This window comes from Alternaria infectoria, assembly GCF_024043175.1.
Source record: "Alternaria infectoria strain BMP 0036 chromosome Unknown scaffold_10, whole genome shotgun sequence".
Taxonomy (NCBI): domain Eukaryota; kingdom Fungi; phylum Ascomycota; class Dothideomycetes; order Pleosporales; family Pleosporaceae; genus Alternaria; species Alternaria infectoria.
Window position 1 is genome coordinate 306,659 of NW_026250699.1, and position 19,330 is coordinate 325,988.

The following is a 19,330-nucleotide window of genomic DNA, read 5'->3' on the forward strand; positions in this document are numbered from 1 at the left end:
AACGCCTTCATGTAGCGAAAAGAACCTTTTGATCACGTCTGGTCAGCAAAACAGAAACAAAACAAGAGACAGGGAAAGGTGGACTCCTAGGTACCATACCATTTTTGCTGATGGCGCCAAGTGTAACTGGAGGGATAGGCTGCTTGTTTTCCTCAAATCGATGACGAAGAGAATTGAAGGTTTCATCGAAAGAGGCCATGGTTGGAGGATGTTCTCGTGGTAAGAAGAGGGTTTGATTTCTCTTTATCTTCATAAGAAACCGCGTGGTGCTGTCCCGTCTTATACTGTACGTGAACTTCATTAGCTTGGCTTCTTGCGCACAGCCCTGGGCGTTGCATAAGTGGCTATTGAATTATTGTGCGGAGGTATGCTAGTAACATGGGCCCGATTACTGATCTAGAGCGGAATAAACCCACGGTCGGCGACATGGGAAGCATGAAATCAATATCAGCTCCAGAAACACCAGTCCTGACGGACATTGTATTGGTTCTTTGTCCTGACAGCACTAAACGGCGAAACGATCAAGCGGGGCAGAAGGATCACTTCGGTCTAATGACTCACTCCGGAGCTTCTCATGAATCGGGTCAACACACATAACGGCATGATGATTACGAACCACCTTGGCAGATCGCCACCGTTCATGTCATAGCCGACTTGATGGACCGCATGAACCTAGACCGCGGCTATCTCTTCAATGGTTTCGGGTTTGGAAGAGGTGAACTTGGACTTGTGCCTAGAGACAAACCGGACTTCGTTAAGGGCGTAATGGTCTGATACCAGCAGAGGAGCTGCAAGAGATAGTATTGTTTAAGAATGTGATCGCTGAGTCTGGCCGTATCTTGGTCTCTACCTCCTGTTCAGCTTCCAGCCTGTATTTACTCTAGACTCATTAGGCAGCAGCCACATCGCTTGCCATCTTCAAGATGGCGTCCTTTTCGCAGAACTCAACCACCTTTTTGATCTTTGATCCATCCTCATTGAAGTACAAGAACCAAGCACCCTCAAAAGGGTACGTCTCTCCACTGCTCCTAACATACACGTCGGATTTAGCTGTGAAGGCTGCGCTGCGTGCCTCCGTGTCGACGATCAAATTCGACATGATGTTATCCTTGAACGACAATACTTTGATGTCATTCCCGAAGAGGTCCTGGAAACTGGTCGTGTCGAAGAACGAGTCTGTTGCAAGACCGAAAGCTTTGGGTACGGATGCGGGAAGTAGGTGACGTGTGCAGTCGGCTGTAACGTCGCGATTGATAATAGAAGGGTTGCTCTGAGCTGCGCCTTCTTCGAATGCTGATAAGAAGGCCCGAGCTGTTGCCTCAATTTGTTCTCTGAGGTTCGGTGTGGAAGGAGTTGAAGCCATGTTGGAGGACTACGGTAGAGTTTCGTACGAACTGAAGATGGAGGTGTAGATGGTGGAAAGTAGTGGAGATATTGACTGCATATTGGGTTGCACTTGACGCCTACTTATGTTTCGCGCGTACCTGGGTAGCATCAGCGACTGTCTACCTCAAATTCCCGAGGTCGCCAACAGTCCTTCGCGGCGGTACACGTAAGTCCATGGCTTAACGCCGTCCTTTGGATGATGCTTACTTAACAAGAATAGATCATATCATCTTGAGTACTGCCTTCCAAGACCTCCGTTGAGGGTCGACATCAGAGTGCGATGACATTTTCTCCCGTTTCGGCCTAGTGCGTTTGAGCCACGGAGGATCTTCGGCCGTACCCGTGGACCTGCAGTCTAGCTCTAGCTCCACCCGATGACATTATCGCCCTCTTCAGCCTAGCTCGCAGCTTGGGGCCTAAGCATCCACACAGCCCGAATGATGCTTCTCCTTTCAAATCAGCAATTTGAAGGTACCGCACCTGTAAACTAAGCCCAGATTTCGATATGAAGAGGCGGTGTGAGCCTTCTCTCAAGCTTATCCCCGAGAAAGCATGCTAAAGCGTACGGTGATTTCTAAGTCGTGTCTTTCTTGAGCGACGCTGTCTACGAATGAGACCAAGATGTCGCGTACAGAGCTTGGGTGAGTTGAGTAAATAAATGATTCATTTGCCCTTCCTTCCGTCCAAACTCAGAATCCAATCCCTCAAGATCTTATCAATCCAGCTTACGCCATCTACGCAAGTCATATCTTCTGCCTTTATCCCTCCCAGCATCCCGCCAACACAAGAATGCCTCATTACGATGAAGCTCATGCTAAGCCGAATGGCCCTGGCGATGCGCGCCCAACAGCCTTGCAGATCATCAAAGACGAGAACCTTGAGAACAAACTCAAAGGTGAAGTCATTGTCATCACTGGTACCTCCTCTGGCATCGGCATCGAAACCACTCGTGCCCTGGCCACCACTGGCGCCATTCTCTTTCTCACGGCCCGAGACACGAGCAAAGCCCAATCCGCCCTTGCTGATATCTTCGAACCTTCGCGTATGCACATTATCGAGATGGACCAGGCAAACCTCTCTTCCGTACGTGCCGCCGCCGCCGCCATTCTTACCAGGACTCCTAAAGTCCATCTACTCTTGAACAATGCCGGCATTATGGCAATTCCCGACTATCGCCTTACGGCAGATGGCCACGAACTTCAATTCGGCACAAATCATCTGTCACATTTTCTGTTCTACAAGCTTCTAGAGCCCGCTCTTCTCGCAGCCGCCTGCTCCAGCCGCCCATCTCGTGTCGTCTGTCTCGCTTCCTCAGCGCACAACGTCTGTGGGATCAACGACTCCAACAACTACAACTTCCAGAAAGACCATTACGACCCCAGCGTAGCGTACGCCCAGTCAAAAACTGCAAACATATACATGGCCAACGAGATTGAGCGCCGCTATGGCTCGCGCCATCTACACGCCACTAGCGTCCATCCCGGCCTCGTTCAGACGGGGCTGACGCAGCATATGCCCCCGGACGCATTCAAAGGCATGGAACATTTGTATCCTACCATGAAGAGCGTCGAACAGGGTGCTGCAACATCGGTATGGGCGGCGATCGGCGAAACATGGAAGCACAAGGGCGGCAAGTACCTCGTCGACTGCGCTGTTGCGGAGCCATACAAAGAAGGCGATGACAAGTACACTGCACTTGGTTATGCTCCGCATGCTTACGATGTGGAGAAGGCGGAGAGGCTGTGGAACGACTCGCTCAAGCTTGTGGGATTGCCGAGTGATGAGTGAGCGTTCAGAAAGGGACAGCAGTGATAACCCAGTGTACAATTAGACACATGATACAAGTTCTATGAATACATCCATGCGCATTAGCACACCGTACTTGATCTTATCACCGGCCATAGTTCTCATTGTGAAATCGTGATATCGAATATTGCACTGGTAGATCATGCTCGATTCGCGTTGGGAGGTGTTCGACATGTCGACTAATCTTCCATCAAAGGAAGACGCAAAGGTTCCTCTCCCCTCATCAACCTCCAGCGGTTACTAGATACAAGCAAATCGTCGCATCCCTGTACGGCCCATGACCACTTAGCCAGAAAGCCAGGGGTAGCCTCCCAACTCTTCATGTCGTGCGGCTCACCCCAAACAACGAGTCCCTTGCGACCCGCAGTAACCTCATCCTCATCACGTGCTACTACTGCGGTCGGCGGTTTTGACACAACCTTAGGGTCAGAAACCTTGATAGCAAGAGGCATACCTCGTCGCTCTTGGATCGGCGTAGCACCCATGAGCTCGCCAATGAGATCCTGCAATAGCTCCCAGGGATCGAAGAGTCCCTCATGCCTGATGAGATTGTCGCGCACTGAAGGAAAAGGAAAGAGGTTGATCCAGAAAGAGTGCAAACGCTCTTGCTGGATGCGAGTCGGGAAGAGTGAAGGGGGTATATTGGGATTCAAGGGATAGATGTTCGTGTCGTCGATGTAAGGAAGGCTGATGGGACATGTGGTTGGGGAAGGAGGCATATCGTTTGTCCACCCTGTAAGAAGCGCGTTTAGAGTACGCTTGTTTGATACAAATGCTCGAAAGACGTTGTATTGAACTAGGTGAAGGAGGTGGTCCGTAGAGAGGGGAAAGACCATGGACGGGGGTGTTAGCGTAGTGGGAGCTTGACCCTGAGTGTATGCAGGCGGCTTCCAGAGGTCTACTGTGCGATCAGGAATGGATATCGATGCGTTGATTGCCACATCTTGAGCAGTGGGCTCTGTGGAATGGGATAGACTTTCGTCAACTTCATCCAGGCGCCAGCGCTCAATTTGGAACGGGCGCGACGTCTGAACAGAATCTGGGGTTTGCTTTTTGTTTCGCAGTCCTTCATCGAGATGAGCTCAGCCAAGGGCGAGATGCTTAAGACCAAACTCACGATGCGCCCTTTGGTTCTTTCGGTTCTGGACTTTCCTGCGCTGCTTGTTGGCCTCGGCTTCGATGTTGGTGGGTTGATACTCGACCCTGTTCGCTTCGCTTTCGGCTGAAGGAAGTGGGGTGACGAAGTGTTCCATGATTGAGCGTTAAGAACAGCCCGTCTTCTGTTGATGGTCGGTTGGTTGATTCCTACACGGTTACAGCCGCGAATTCCGCAGCTATGCCCTGATGACAGGCGTGGCGGTGCGGAGATTGATCCGCGCCGCCCCACTTCATTCGGGCAGCTTCAACCTCGAGAGAGGAGACCGGTTCAACAGCTTCCACTTTGAGCAGGACACTCTTGTGTTGAGACGCGCCGCCAGATCATCAAAGGATGACCCCAACGTCAATACACCAAAGAAGCCACCATAGATCAAGATCACAAGAGCCGTATTCGTTGTTGCGTATGTGATAGACGACAAAGGCATCGAGGAGATGGACCTCGACATGGAGCAACTGTGGGAGGAACTGTTGGTCCAATGTTCACCACGCAAATTTCTGACTGCGCGTATGCGATCTGCTCTACGTTCGTAGAAGTCTTTTGAATTAAGATGTCTAGCGCATATACACTTAGCAAACGGGAGAGACTTCAGACGAAACACAACCTTGTCAAGAATTACCGACGGACCGCAGATGCATGAAGCATGACATCAGAATTGTGATAAATGGCCACATATTTGCCAGGTTGGTCACCTCAACACGGTTTGTGTGGTAATCGTCGAATATTGTGCTTTTTGTAACCCTTGTAGGATTTGGCAATCAAAGGTGCCCGTGAAACCTTGATAAGTTTATCGCACACCGGCAGCCATGGACTGCCGTGTTCGGTGGCGGTTCACGTGCAGGAGCAACTAGATTACAGGCCGGTAAGCCCCCATCTCCTGGTAACGACCATGACTGGTGTTGCCACGGTGCGGGAACGCGGGCGCAATGTCGAACGTCTGGGGGATCTGCGATGGGGCAGATGCTAATCGCACATCAACGACTGCAAGAGCCGCACTGTGTAGCAAGATTAAGATGAAACGAGTGTAGTGACGCATGCGTCAGGCACTTCACCGATGTTCCCTTGCCAACTCGCATTGGTTTCATCCGGGGTGTGCTGACGATAAATGCCTGATCCGAAGAGGAACGCGAAACGGACGGCTACGGGTGTCCGGATAAGCCCATGTGGAGCAGTTGAACTAAACTCTAGCAAGAACCCAAGATTACACCACTTATCATTTCGTTATCGAGGCAAAGATTCGGTATTCATGCTGTAAAGAGTGGAATGAAGCGTGGTGCGGTAACGACGAGTTCTGCAAATGCCGACTTCCTGTGAAAGCCCTCGTGTTTTGCACACCAAGCTTGTGGTAAACGAAGGATGAACGCGTGGAGGGGATCATGCACGTCAGCGGAAGATGTAACCTGATTAGATTAACATGATGAGCAATCGAAACTGATACGCTGCGTTTTAGGGCTGGCAGATACGTAGCCGAGCTGGATCGGTACGGTTCTGGTACTTGGGATCACACCTCGCGTAAATGCGACGGCATGAGTGAGGCTTTTGATTGACTGTCGTGGAACATGGACAAATGAAATCACATCATCGCGGTCAGAGTCCAGAACAAAAGCAACCAACAACGGCTGATACTACCCAAACTACCCCCAACATGCCGGCAGAGGTAGGGTTGGGTGTCATTAGAGTTGACGGGTTTGCCGAAGCAGCACGAAGCAAAGATCCGGGCAAGGAGTTAGTGCCCCTTACGTCTGAGTAGTGGTTGCATTATAGATGACATCCGTCTTCAGCCGCGGACGAGAGCACATGTTAGGGATGGGCCGAAGTATCAACAAAGTGGTGTGACTTGGCAGAGCGGCCGAGCCACTGTCGCGGGCCCGAGGCGTGGAGGTTAGGATGACGCAGCGATGTGCGACACAGGAGAAATCGGTGGCTGGTTTTCAGGCTTACCGGTCTTGAGACCAGGGACGATATGCGTCTCGGCTCGAAGAGCCAGGTTCCCAGTCCAGCTTGAGCATTTCCTTTGTTTTGTACAGTTTTTCCCGTGCGAAGCAGGGTCTGACGATCACAAGCTTGGACGTCGAAGTGGAGGCTGGGTCTGACTTTGGCCCACTTGCATCTGCATTCTGTTGTGCTTACGCTACAGCTGATGTGACGGCGGTGCACATATGCAGGTCTGAAGAGAAGGGAAGAAATGAGGTTTGCTCACGTGGTACTCCATGACATTGAGCTATCCAGATCATGCTGGATGGGTTGAGACGGAGGCGAGACAGGAACTGGGCCAATAGACGTAGGAGGCGGCTTTTAGTCGAGCGCGTCCAGACGTTGAAGGCTATGGAAGGTAGCTGCGCAAACGACTCCTTGTTCGATGCGGAGCGTTCTGCTGGGAATTGCTGGGAATCGCTGTGGTGGGTTCAGAAGCTAGAGCTCGTTCAGAGTTTGGCGCCTACAGCCCCGACGGATCATCCGTCTGGGGGCACTGGGCGCAATTTCGACGGGGCGCCAATCACCCGCGATATGCCAGCTTAGCTGACGCCTGCAGTTGGCTATACACCAAATTGTCCGATTGTTTTTTAGATCGTGTGAATTGTGATTTGTCTGAACCAGGAAATTCGATATCGCAGCGCGTGTGAGGGGAGGAGGATAGTCCCGGGCGGCGCGGAGGCTGGAAATGCACGTGCCTTCTCCACGAGCGTCACGGGTCGGGTTAGCCTCGGGCTCTTGCATCTCAACCCCGCTCGAATGGCCTACACTCTGCCATCATTCAGCATCAACGTGAAAACTCGAGAATGAAATGGGGAGAGACAGATACGCGCACTCATCTGTGTCGTTCCGTCTGGGAAGCGGCATACCGTCTCGTCGTGACGTAGAGAGATGCCGTGTGTGGCTGCCTTAGACTCACCAGGTATTAAGCGGGTCCCTGCTCGCTTAGCGCGTTGGGCAGGCACGAATAGAAAGCGTCCTCAGCGCCTGCCCTCGTTCCTTCCTCGACGAATCATTTTTCCCTCACTAAAGTTCGCCATCTTCATCTCACTCAAGACGTGTTTGCGCGGACTGGCGCGCGGAACACCACAAGAATTCACCCTAGCTTCTCCGCAGCTCCCAAGGTTGCTTTGCCCCCAAAAGGCACCGCCTGCTCTCGGCTCTCAGCAATTCGCCAGGCCGGACTCAAGACCTGTCTGCATCTCCCACCTGGGCAGCCATAGAACGGCAAGCAGATCACGGGATCCAATCTTCCTGCAAGACGCAAGCACCTGTAAGTCCACTCCGTCGCGCTATGCAACTCGTTATCACCATGTCCGACGATCAAGTCCTTTCAAGCGACGGCGCATCGATTCAGACACTCCCGTCGCCGTCGCAAGACTGTATTACCGTCCCTCGCTATGCTTCTCATTTTCCTTTTCGGCTTACAGGCATGCCGCATGCTCTGGTGCTACACATTCGCGCGCCTTGCCTCCACTTCACATGCTAGAGGCTGACGTCGCATTCAAGGCAACACAAAGCTCACCAAGCCTTTTGTATCCCGCGTTCTGTCCGCTACTTGGACCACGCCGCTGCTAAAGCTGTCATTGCGCAACGACAATATACATTTGTCCGCTCGCTGGTCGCCCTAGATTTCAAACCCGAAGAGCATTCAGACCGGCAATACGACCTTGACGCCCGCCAACTGACGAAACAAGGTAAGCGCACTAGCTCACCGCGCATGCATATGCCAGCGCATCATCCCTTCCAATCGCCCACCCCGCCAGCACAGCGTCCAATGCTCTCTTGATTTGGCTGACAATCATTGTAGGCGACTCTCATCTTCCTCTCGTGACTGGTGAATACCTGCAACGGCTCTTCCCCACTACTACGGCGCGGGCCTCTAGAGTGCAGCTTCATCCTCGACAAATCGCTCCATCATTTGTAAACGCGCACTGCCCCTCGACGTCCAATCACCACTGCTGCGCCTCAAACCTGGAAGCTAAAGCCGTGCGCTCTAGCGAATTCGCCTCAAGCACGCCTGGCCATTGACAGCGCATCAAGTATCGGCCCTGCCGCGACGTGACCGCCTGCCTGTATTACGCGCCTCAACTGCGAGCCTCTCGCTACCTCGTCTTCACGCAAATAGGCCCACAATCTACGCATTGTAGACAGCCATGACCGACTACGCACAATTCCACGGGCATGCGCCCGCGCCCAACCCGCAGCAAATGCAGTTCGGACAGCAGCAGTCGTCCCCAATCCTTCCATCAAATGGAAACTTCGCGCATAACGGCCAACCACATCCCCAGCACCACCCGCAGATGGGCTTCCCTCAGCATCAGGCCTACATGGCTGGTATGCAAAATCCATACATGCCCTCTCAACAGCAACAACACCAACAGGCTGCTGCGTTAGCTACGGCTGCTGCTGCAGGACCAGCCGGATACTACGATCAAACCGCCATCTCAGGTCAACTCGCACAAGACCCACGCGCATCCCCACGCATGTCAGTATCTCAGATGAAGGGCGACGGACGCGCTCCACGATCGCCAACAAACGTTTCCAATGCGATGAACAACGCGCTCCCATCTCAAGTGCAGATGACCCCGACTCAGATGCAACAAAGGCGAATGAGCACTCAAATCAGTAGTCCTGCGATGCAGCAGCCACAGCCTGTTATGAACCATGGCGGCCCCAGACCCTCCGTCCCCCCGATGCCCCAGCAATCGCAGCACCAACAATCGCCCGAGCTTGTTGCTGGCGGTGCACAACCAGAAGAGGCGCCACTCTATGTGAACGCGAAACAGTTTCATCGCATCTTGAAAAGGCGTCTCGCGCGACAGAAACTCGAGGATGCACTTCGGCTGACATCCAAGGGACGAAAGCCATACCTACACGAGTCTAGGCACAATCACGCCATGCGCCGTCCCCGTGGTCCTGGCGGTCGCTTCTTGACCGCAGAAGAGGTGGCTGCGATGGACAACGCAGCCGGAAAAGGCGAGGGTGAAGACGGCAACAAGGAAAACGCGTCCATGCCTCCCAAGCCTGCCAGCTCTGGCCCCAAGCGCAAGGCATCATCTACACAACTCAAGGGAACACCTACAATCAAGAAGAACAAGGCAGGTGCCGTGCAGCGTCACAGCACGAGCGAAGAGGATGAAGATGAGGACGAAGACGATGGTGAGGATGAAAGCTAGGCTCTCCTTCCGCCCGGGCCTCTGTCCACTACCGTCGATCTGATTTCTATACCCTTTTAATTTCGACACCTGATCTTCTTGAGAGTTCCTCCAAGGAGCTCCCCTTCATTTCACGACTTACGAAGCGAGTGCTTTTGGGACACCCGGTTGGTTTATGCATTTTACCCCTGTTGTCAGATTAATGACACTTTCACACACAAATTGTCTTATCAATGGACTGGGTCGGATTCGGGTCACACATAAGGCAGGGCGGTCGGAGCATACGGCACTCACTCGGATGTTGGGAGTTCTGTTGTTACTTCCTATTTCTCGTCTGCTGAATTGTGGACTATCCTTTGTATCTTTTCATTATCTTTTTTCTTCTTCTTGTCTTGTCTGTTACGATCAATACCCACACTCGCTATCTAGCTTGGCGAAGATACCCAAACCACTGGCCAGGAGAGCCAGTGGCTATACTAGAAAGGGTCTTCCTTCATCGGAGAAAATCAATATCATCCCATTCCCCCAGATTGGACTTTGCGAATGCAAACTGATGTCGCATCCTTGGAGTTCAAGTTGTACGTGACAGGCCACCTCACCAATTCCATGTATGACTTTGTGGTATATCACATTGTGCGTGAAACCGACCTGTCAGGATCGAGTTGTGTTCTCGGGAGGTGTGTGATGTGTATCACAGTCGCATGGCAAAGTCCGATGTTCGCTCAGAGACTGCAGGCCTCTTCTTGTTCACGGCATTTGGACAGCATATACCACTTACCCAAGACTGAGGCTCTGTCTTGCTCACTAGAGCTACGCCACTAGCGGTGTCTACAATCTGCGTCGCATTCAGGAAGATGGCTAAGTGAAAGTATACATTATCTTGCAAACAACTTACTTACTAAAATATAATTGTGTGTATGCAGCAAACCCTTGGAATTGCGACACAAACTCTGGCCGCCCCCGATGATGCCTGCCTCTCTGTATGTCAAGTCCATCTATTCGCAACGTCAGCCTCCTGCCAGACTCGGACGGCGCTTTGACATGTCTGACGACATGTGCGACAAGTAAATCTATGATAGCCGCATGCAGATCTCCACATCAGCGGCTTGGTCATTGCTAAGTAATCTGCTGCGGAATTATCGTGCGGAACCGCGCCTCGGTAAGCAACGGAGCCCTGGAGATCTGCACCTGGGAAAGTGCGGAGCTTCTGCAGCCGGATATGTACACCAATTTGGATTGTGCTACGATAAGCACGTTCTGGCTCTTTCCACAGGCGACCTACATGATGAGCTTTTCGTCGCAGACTCCTGCTACCCCTCATCCCCTCCAATCGCGAGAACATGAAGAAGAGTGCAACCAGCCAACAGTCAACGGACGAGTCCATCCGAGAATTACACGACCAACAGCACGATGAGATTGACGATGGGGAAAGAGATAGGATTGAAGAAGAGTGGCGTAACAGTATCCGCCTAAAGGTCGACCTTCGACTTTGCAGCATTGCTGGCATCTTGTGCTCGCTCAATCTACTTGACAGCGGCGTCATCTCTAGCGCATCCGTCACCTCTATGCTCAGCGATCTGGAACTAAATGTCGGCAACCGATACTCTGTTTCCATATTTATCTTCACGATCGCGAGCATTGCCTTCCAGCTACCATCGACAATCGCCGTGCGCACCTTCGGACCGCGTATCTGGTTTGCCTTCATCACCTTCTGTTTCGGCATCATTACGCTGTGCACAGCTTTCGTGCAGACATGGCGACAGATGATCGCGCTACGCATTCTGCTCGGAATAGCTATGTCGGGAATTTATCCCGGCTTGACGTATCTCATCTCAACATGGTATACACGGAAAGAGCAACAGCTTCGCTTTGCTCTGATGCAGAGTGGCGAAGTCATTGTCTTGGCAACCGGTGGCATCGTTAATTTTGGACTGAATCAGCTCGACGGCAAATATCTCAAGGGTTGGCAGTGGATGTTTGTTGTAAGTGATATCCGTGTGCAAATTGATGTGAGACAGATATTGATTCCATCTACCAATCTTTAGGTACAGGGTAGCATTACTGCGTTCTTCGGTATTTTGACATATTGGTGGATGGTCGACTTCCCAGAGCATGCCCAAAACTCCTTCTACTTCCTCACGCCCCACGAAAGTGCACTGGCGTCTTCTCGAATCGACAACGACAGAGGCGATGTCAAACCCGACGACTTCGCATGGTCTAAAGTCTTCGTTCACGCCAAGGATTTGAAGGTGTACGGGTTCTGCACCCTTTACTTCCTGCAGAACCTCGTCTCGACATCGCTGTCTTACTTCCTACCTATCATTCTACAAACCGGCATGGGCTTTTCTTCAAACAAAGCGATTTTGCTATCCGCTCCACCTTACTACTACGCTGTTATTCCCGCTATCCTGTCCTCGATCGTCGGCGACAAGTTCCAGTTGAGAGGGCCTATTATAGTCTTTAACTGCGTGTCTTTGATTGTAGGTTTCTGTATGCTGGGTTTCTCGGACCAGGTCACCGTGAGGTATATAGGCACCTACCTTGCCACCGGAGCGTACGTGGCGAATTGGGCGGCCATGGCGACTTATCAGGCGAACAACATTGTCGGCCAGTGGAAGAGGGTTTTTACTGCCGCAATGGTCACAGCTTTCAACGGCGCTGGCGGTATCGCTGGAAGCTTCATTGTGAGAGCACCAGAAAGTCCGAGGTATATGACGGCCATTTGGGTAAGCATAGGAAGTCACCTCTTGATCATTGGATTGGTGGGAGTGTTCTCGGTGTTTTTCTACATGGCGAACAAGCGGCAGACTAGGGGGAAGCGTCTCCTAGAGGGAACAGAAGGTTTCCGGTTTACGTACTGAGTGAAGGGCGGAATGTGGTTGAGCTAAGGCAGACGCTAAGAAATATCTACTCTACCAATACACCGTGATGCTTGGTTCTGGTTGAGTTCATGTAGTCTTTCGAACTTGTCATGCAGGTAGTCGTCCGCCGGCATGCTTGACAAGTCGCAGGAACATGGGATGAAAGCGGGTTGACGTCGTCGGTGGGGACGACCGTATGGGACAGTTGGCTCGTGCTGAGTCCTCACTTGCATCGTCGAACCAACTCGCAGCTGCCTCACCACTTCCGCTGCTACAGCACGAGCGATCCCGCAGTCCCGGCCTACCGCCCCAAGCAACCCGTTCTATTCGAATCTCGCTGTTTTCTGCTTCTCTAGCTGCTGGCGCCGACTTGGTAGCGTCACGCAGCTTCCCCCTGTCCAGCTGGCCCCTCGACCGGGCAACAGCACCCCCGTGGCCCTCCGCCGAGCTTATGCGCATCGACGCCGGCCGTACACACATTCAGCAATCTACTTCACCACACCATACACGCTTTTTGAGACTGCGCCGCACGTGTAGCCGCCACAATGGTGTTCCTCGGCATATATCGCGCCATCTACGACTATGAGCCCCAGAGCGACAATGAGATCGCCCTAAACGAGGGCGACATCTTGATGGTGCTGGAGAAGTCGACCATCGACGCCTGGTGGAAAGCAAAGAAGAAGGGGCGCGATGGCGACGAGGAAGAGCCCGAGGGCTTGATCCCGAACAATTACATTGAAGAGGTATGCTGCGCCTCACCCCGATGACAGCCCAATCCGCGTCGCAAACCATGCCCAACGCTGCACCAGGCATTGTGTGGAATGCTGCAGCACAGAGACTGATGATACGTGTAGGCCGCCCCAGTCGCACAAGCCAAAGCCCTCTTCGATTACGACCGCCAGACGGACGAGGAGCTGTCGTTCAAAGAGGATGCCGTCCTAGACGTTTACGATACCACCGACCCGGACTGGACACTGGTGGGAGTCGCAGACGACTATGGCTTTGCGCCCGCGAACTACATCGAGCTCACTGAAGAGGGAGCCGCGGCAGGAGCACCAGCTGCGCCATCTCCCGCGCTGCCTAGTCGCCCGCCCATGCCACCAGCGACCGACTCTTTCGACGACGATCAGCCGCCTACTCCAGACACGCCTCCACAACCGAGTCCGGCTGCGGCCCTGGCTGGCATCATACAGAAGAAGTCGCAAGAGGCAGCACCGCGATCGACTATTTCTCCTCCGCCCAACGTAAGCGCGCCTCCGCGACAGCAACGACGCGTGCAATTTACCCCGGAAGAGTCGGACGAAGAAGTGCCAGCACCCCGTCTTCCCCAGCGACCCGAGTCCGAGGTCTACTCACCGCCGCTTACCCAATACGCACACGCGCGATCCCCATCGCCCCCAGTCAGATCGCCACCGCCCCGAAGCGTCACGTTCGACCAATATGATCCTCCGAGCAGGGACGAGCAGCCCGCGACACCCATGTCGGGGTCGGGATACCATTTGTACAACATCTACGAGTACATTACACAGCCGGGCAAGAATAAGAAAATGCCAATCACCCTGGGTGTCAACATCCCGAAAGGAATGATCATGATTGCACCCGAGAAGTCGCGCGACGGGCCGCAACAGGAATGGAGCGCGGACAAGATGGAATACTACTCGCAAGAAGGCAAACACATCTTCATGGAGCTTAAGCAGCCAAGCAAGAGTGTCGACTTCCACTGTGGTGCTAAAGACACTGCATCGGAGATCATGCTCGCGCTTGGTGAGCTTGCAGGAGCGGCCAAGAGCGCAGGACTCCGCGAAGTACTCGCTGCTGGCTCCGGAAACTCTAATGTGCAGAAGAAGGGAGTTATGCTTTTTGACTTCATGGCACAGGGTGATGACGAAGTTACCGTTGGTCTCGGCGACGAGATCTTAGTCCTCGACGATTCCGCAAGTGACGAGTGGTGGAAAGTCAGGCGGCTGAAGAATGGCAAAGAGGGTGTGGTACCAGCTAATTACGTTGAGGTCACAGAAACCGTCCCCATACACGCTCCCGCAGCTGCCATCGCTCGATCGGGAACCAACGCTGGCCGATCCGTCGTCGAACAGAATAGGCGGGAGGAGGAAGAGCTTGCTCGTCAGGCTGCGAGACGGAAGAAGCCAGAAAGTGAGGCAAGGAACGATCAGGTAGGCCCTGGCCTGCACTTGCCTTCGCGTAACTCTAGTCTTATGCAAACAAACGTTGACCATCGTCGTACTTCACAGAGATCAAGCAAGCGCGAAAGCTCCGCAAAGGACTCGAGTTCAAAGTCCGGCTCCAAACCAAGTCAGTATACAGCAATTTCACTACTTGAGTTTCTTGATCTGTCTACTGAAAAGGGTTCTGCGCCGTTCGTGGGCGCTGAACATCTACCTAGTGGGACAGCAGAACGCGCATTGTGTACAAGGATGCTGACCAAATTTCTTAGATTCCGCCAAGGTACGCACTTGGACCGACCGATCCGGATCGTTCAAGGTCGAGGCAGAGTTCATTCTTATCAAGGATGGCAAGATCCACCTACACAAAGTCAATGGCGTCAAGATCGCTGTACCTGTCACAAAGATGTCAGTAGAAGACCTCGAGTACGTCGAACGCGTCACAGGCGAGTCTCTAGATGACGACAAACCCCTATCGGATTTGAAGAGGAGGAGCATGCAACAGCCTCGTGGGAAGGACTCAGGTCCAACCGGTATTTCCGTCGAGAAGAAGCCGGAATACGACTGGTTCGACTTCTTCCTCAAGTGTGGTGTCAACCCACAGATCTGCGAACGGTACGCCAGGGCATTTACCAAGGACGAAATGACGGAAGAAAATATACCAGACATCACTCCTGGGCTGCTACGTACATTGGGTCTCAAGGAAGGTGACATTCTCCGTGTGACCAAGCACTTGGACGCGCAGTTCGGAAGAGATAAGCGAAGTGTTAGCTTTGCTGAAGAGGGAGGAGAGGGAGCTTCTGGTGGACTGTTCTCAGGTCCAGGAGGTGCACTGAGAAACAACACCCGAAAGGGACGTCCTGCACCACCAGTTGAGACGAACGATGTCGTTGATCCAAAGGCGTTTGAACCGAAGTCCGATGACACCGTTAAGAAGCCCGCAGACGGGACGTCAGCAGCGACATCTGACAAGACAGCGAATGGGTTTGACGACAATGCGTGGGATGTCAAGCCATCCAAGTCAACATCTGACAAGCCAGCATCTCCACCTGCAGCACAAGCCCCTGCCGCAAAACCACCCCAGCTGACTGGATCCATGAACGATTTGTCTCTTCTAGACATGCCTGCACTCAAGCCTGACGAGATCGCGCAGCCAACGCCTCCTGCTCCCGCACCTCAGCCAGCACAAGCACCTGCTCAACAGCCTCCAGCACCCGCTCAGCAACCGCAGCCAACAGGCGCTACTCCTACCCTTTTCGAGCAGGTTGCAGCTATCAAGGCCCTTACCCAACCTCACAACATGGCTCCACCGCGCATGCGCCCACAAGCTCCCCAGCAGCAGGGTCCTGGAGGTCTCATCGCTCCACCACCGCAGCGTTCTTCCTCTGCCCCTATGAACCCACAACAAAGTGCCTTCGGTCCCCCACCACCCCTACAACCTCAGCTCACAGGTTACAACCCCAACCTCATGGGTCAAAACTCTGGACAAGGCCAAGGCATGCAGGGTATGCCACCAATGCAACAGCAAATGACAGGCTTCCCACAGCAAAATGGCGGTTTCGGATTCCAGCAGAACGGCATGATGCCTCAACCTACAGGCTACAACCCCATGTCCCCACCCCAGCAGCAGCCAATGCAGACTGGCTTCGCCCAATACCAACAACAGCAGCCGACTGGCTTCCAGCAGCCCATGCAGACAGGTTTCCAGCAGCAGCAGCCACACTTCACACAAGGCTTCGGGAATGGCAGCCCTTTTGCCGATCCACCACGGGCACCTTTCCAGCCACTACAGGCTCAGCCTACGGGGTACAACTCGTTCCAACCATCGCCGCTTAACCCCCAGGCGACTGGCGTCAACCGCTTCCTGCCTCCGGCCCTTGCGCCACAGCCGACTGGCTACATGTCGAACCAAAGCCCGCCGCCTGTCCCTCCCATGCCGCCAATGCCCCAGGCGCAGCCTTTGGTGCCCCAGAAGACTGGCCCACCACCGACCATCAAGTTTGGTGTACAGCCCGCAAAGAAGCTAACGCCCCAGCCGACGGGGAGGGCGAACCTTGCCAATGCTAGTAAGTGTTCGAAAAAATATCTATGCAAGACCTCTCTAACCGTTGACCAGCACCCCAAAACCCGTTCGGCTTCTAATCTCGCTCGCGGTGGCTGTTTGTTCTTTCGCACCCCTTTGCTTACCTATGGGGCATCCACTTAATTACCCTGATACTGTATATGTACATAAGTTCTACCGTGCCTGTTTGTTGTTTGGCGGAGTGGGTTCGCAAGGCTCGATAGCATTCTTCATCAAGCCACATAGCATTTGCTTGCACTTAGTACTCCCAATTACCTGCTTCGCATTGCCCTCATTGCTAGCATTTTGCCCTCTGTAGCCATTTCTTCAAATTGAGTGAACCTTTAGTTCAAATGTTGACGTGGTACTATCGGTCCGGCAATGGTGTGGTCTAGACTGCGGCTGACATGCGTGGCGTGATGGCTGAGTTGCTCAGAGGATTGGCGGGGAGATGCAGTCTCGATAATACGTGAACTTTTGCACGTCAACTAACCTTGGAATACTTTTAACAAGGCATTGCGATAACAGACGTTGCACACGTTACATGTGCAGGACGAATCACCCCTGTTCTCGAGCTGTCGTTCACCCTTGGCGCGAGGCAGATGCGAGACCAAGCCTTTGCCAAGTAAAGCTTAGCCTGACACATCAGGTGGCACGATATCCCTGCGATGCATATGTGGCTGGCTAGCTAGCTAGCAGGCCGATTCGATGTCGTATCCACGCAAAACCGCGCACGCGTCTGTGGCTCTGCTCATCGAGTGATGCCAGACCTTGCGCTCACCGTAAAGTACGTGGATAGACCTCGGCCAACTACATCATCATCGCAGCTTCGGCCATAACTCAGCCACGCCTTGAGATCCCCCGATATCGCGTTGGCACTGTCAAAATGCATGACAAGCATCTGTGGCGATGACGAAAGCCCACAGCATGTCTCGCGCCCCCGGCTTATTTGCGCCAATAGCCCGGCGCACAGCCGGGCAGCGAATGTGGCTCAGGCTAACTAGCCCAATAGACCGGCCGAGTGATGCGTTGCCCTGTCCGCGTGAGAAAGAGGGCGCGAACGAGCGCGCTGCAGATTAAAGGCGGCGCATCCCCTCCCCAGACTGTAAGAAGGGTCCACTGTATTTCCTCCATCCATATACTCACTTTACTTCTGACTTTACCTTGACCGTTGCGCAACGACTTTGAACGGTGACGCGGGTTTTCCACAAGCGAGAAATTAAGATTCGGACGGCTCCTCGGCGAAAGCTTGGTTTGGGGATACGAGACTCGGTTGCGCGACTGCTGCTTGCCTGATTCACCATTACCAGCTGCCTTTGTCTTACCTCCATCATCGACCAACGAACGAGCAATTTGCGAGCACGTATTGAATTAATCACGAGCGCGACTTCTGATCCGCACTTCCCATCCTTACGAACATCTCAAAGGCCGTTTTAAATCAACATGTCGAACCAAGGCTACTACCAAGGCGGGCCTCAGCCTCAGTACCCACAACAAAGGTACGCTTCCCACGACCGTCTACAAGGACTGGCGCTATCGCGCAAAGCCGCGCGCACACCCAATATCTCCTGCGATCGCAAAAGACATCTACGCAGTTAAAGAGTGAACAAGTGCTAACTCCATCACAGCTACGGTCCCCCAGGCGGCGGCTACGGCCAACCCCAACAATACGGCGCTCCACCACCACAACAGCAGATGTACTACGGTCCTCCGCAAGGACAATACCAACAGGCGCCACCCCAACCAAAGCAGAAGAAGGACAGAGGATGCTTGGCGGCTTGGTAAGTGGGCACGATATACTCGGGGCTTGTACTTTGGCTAACGGAAGACTAGTCTGGCGACACTGTGCTGTTGTTTCGTGTGCGAAGAGGGTTGCGAGTGCTGCGCTGATTGCTGCGAGTGTGCGGCGGAGTGCTGTTAGACGGATAATGGGGGGTTAGCTGGATGGGCCAGACGGGGTGGTGGTCGGCACCGGTATTGAGTTGAAGGTGCGCATGGGGAATATGCGGTTGGGTTGTGATGGCATGCGCATGAACTCTTGCCGTTTTCCTTCTGTTTTTAGTATACCTGACCGCTTCTGGTCTTTCTTATCGTATTCAATCCACGGCTTGTCTATTCTGATGAGGCAGGTCCAATTCGAGCCCGTTTCCTCGATATATGATGGCAGAAGTTATTCGCATTCGTCTCTTTTGATGGAATTACTTGGCACGACGAGAGATAAGTCCAGGATCTTGTTAGTGCATGTCCTTCGTCATCATCGGGAGCTCCAAATCTCACTGCCGGTCGAGGTTTGGTGAACGATGTGCGACAGCGCAAGCACCTTCCTGTTGAAGATTCTAGTTTCTTGTAGCCACTCCACCCACCTCAAAGTCCCGACATCATGTTCTACCCTCTTTCTCGCCATTCGACAACCTTTCTCCCGATCTATAGCCAGAGACTTACTCTGCGCAAAGGTCTGCGCCCTCCACGAAAAAACACAAGATCGGATCGTATTAGATTGGGTGAACGCCCATGCAAATGAAACAAACGCTGGAACAAACGCTGAAGAAAAAGCTGCAACAAATGCTGATAAATGGAAGAAGATACTTACCCATTCGGTTTTCTCATTCCGTCTGGCTGCAGTCGTAGGGTGATGATCGTCTCCTTTCGAATGTGTGTTTGGCACCAGACGCCTGAGCGCAAAATGGCCAGATGAACCATGTGTCTCCAGATGCCAGATCGATGTGGTTGATATGCAAGTATCTCAG

At 53.1% G+C, this 19,330-nt stretch overlaps 5 protein-coding genes across 5 annotated transcripts; 3 read left to right on the forward strand and 2 right to left on the reverse strand.

Moving 5' to 3' along the window:
- Positions 1–889: 889 nt before the first annotated feature.
- On the reverse strand, positions 890–1,363 carry J4E92_006545 (uncharacterized protein; the record flags this gene model as incomplete). Its single annotated transcript, XM_051497912.1, has 1 exon — positions 890–1,363. One exon carries the CDS (start codon positions 1,361–1,363, stop codon positions 890–892), a length of 474 nt encoding a protein of 157 aa, XP_051351638.1.
- An 812-nt stretch (positions 1,364–2,175) lies between these two features.
- Positions 2,176–3,174, forward strand: J4E92_006546 (uncharacterized protein; the record flags this gene model as incomplete). The annotated part of the gene is made up of 1 exon (XM_051497913.1): positions 2,176–3,174. One exon carries the CDS (start codon positions 2,176–2,178, stop codon positions 3,172–3,174), a length of 999 nt encoding a protein of 332 aa, XP_051351639.1.
- A 197-nt stretch (positions 3,175–3,371) lies between these two features.
- J4E92_006547 (uncharacterized protein) lies at positions 3,372–4,445 on the reverse strand (the record flags this gene model as incomplete). Its single annotated transcript, XM_051497914.1, has 2 exons — positions 3,372–3,751; positions 4,310–4,445. The coding sequence occupies 2 exons, from the start codon at positions 4,443–4,445 to the stop codon at positions 3,372–3,374; spliced, it is 516 nt and encodes a 171-aa protein (XP_051351640.1).
- Positions 4,446–8,478: 4,033 nt separating this feature from the next.
- Positions 8,479–9,501, forward strand: J4E92_006548 (uncharacterized protein; the record flags this gene model as incomplete). The annotated part of the gene is made up of 1 exon (XM_051497915.1): positions 8,479–9,501. The coding sequence occupies one exon, from the start codon at positions 8,479–8,481 to the stop codon at positions 9,499–9,501; it is 1,023 nt and encodes a 340-aa protein (XP_051351641.1).
- A 1,319-nt stretch (positions 9,502–10,820) lies between these two features.
- J4E92_006549 (uncharacterized protein) lies at positions 10,821–16,663 on the forward strand (the record flags this gene model as incomplete). The annotated part of the gene is made up of 8 exons (XM_051497916.1): positions 10,821–11,462; positions 11,526–12,206; positions 12,508–12,811; positions 12,879–13,084; positions 13,196–14,512; positions 14,591–14,651; positions 14,794–16,587; positions 16,638–16,663. 8 exons carry the CDS (start codon positions 10,821–10,823, stop codon positions 16,661–16,663), a joined length of 5,031 nt encoding a protein of 1,676 aa, XP_051351642.1.
- Positions 16,664–19,330: the final 2,667 nt, after the last annotated feature.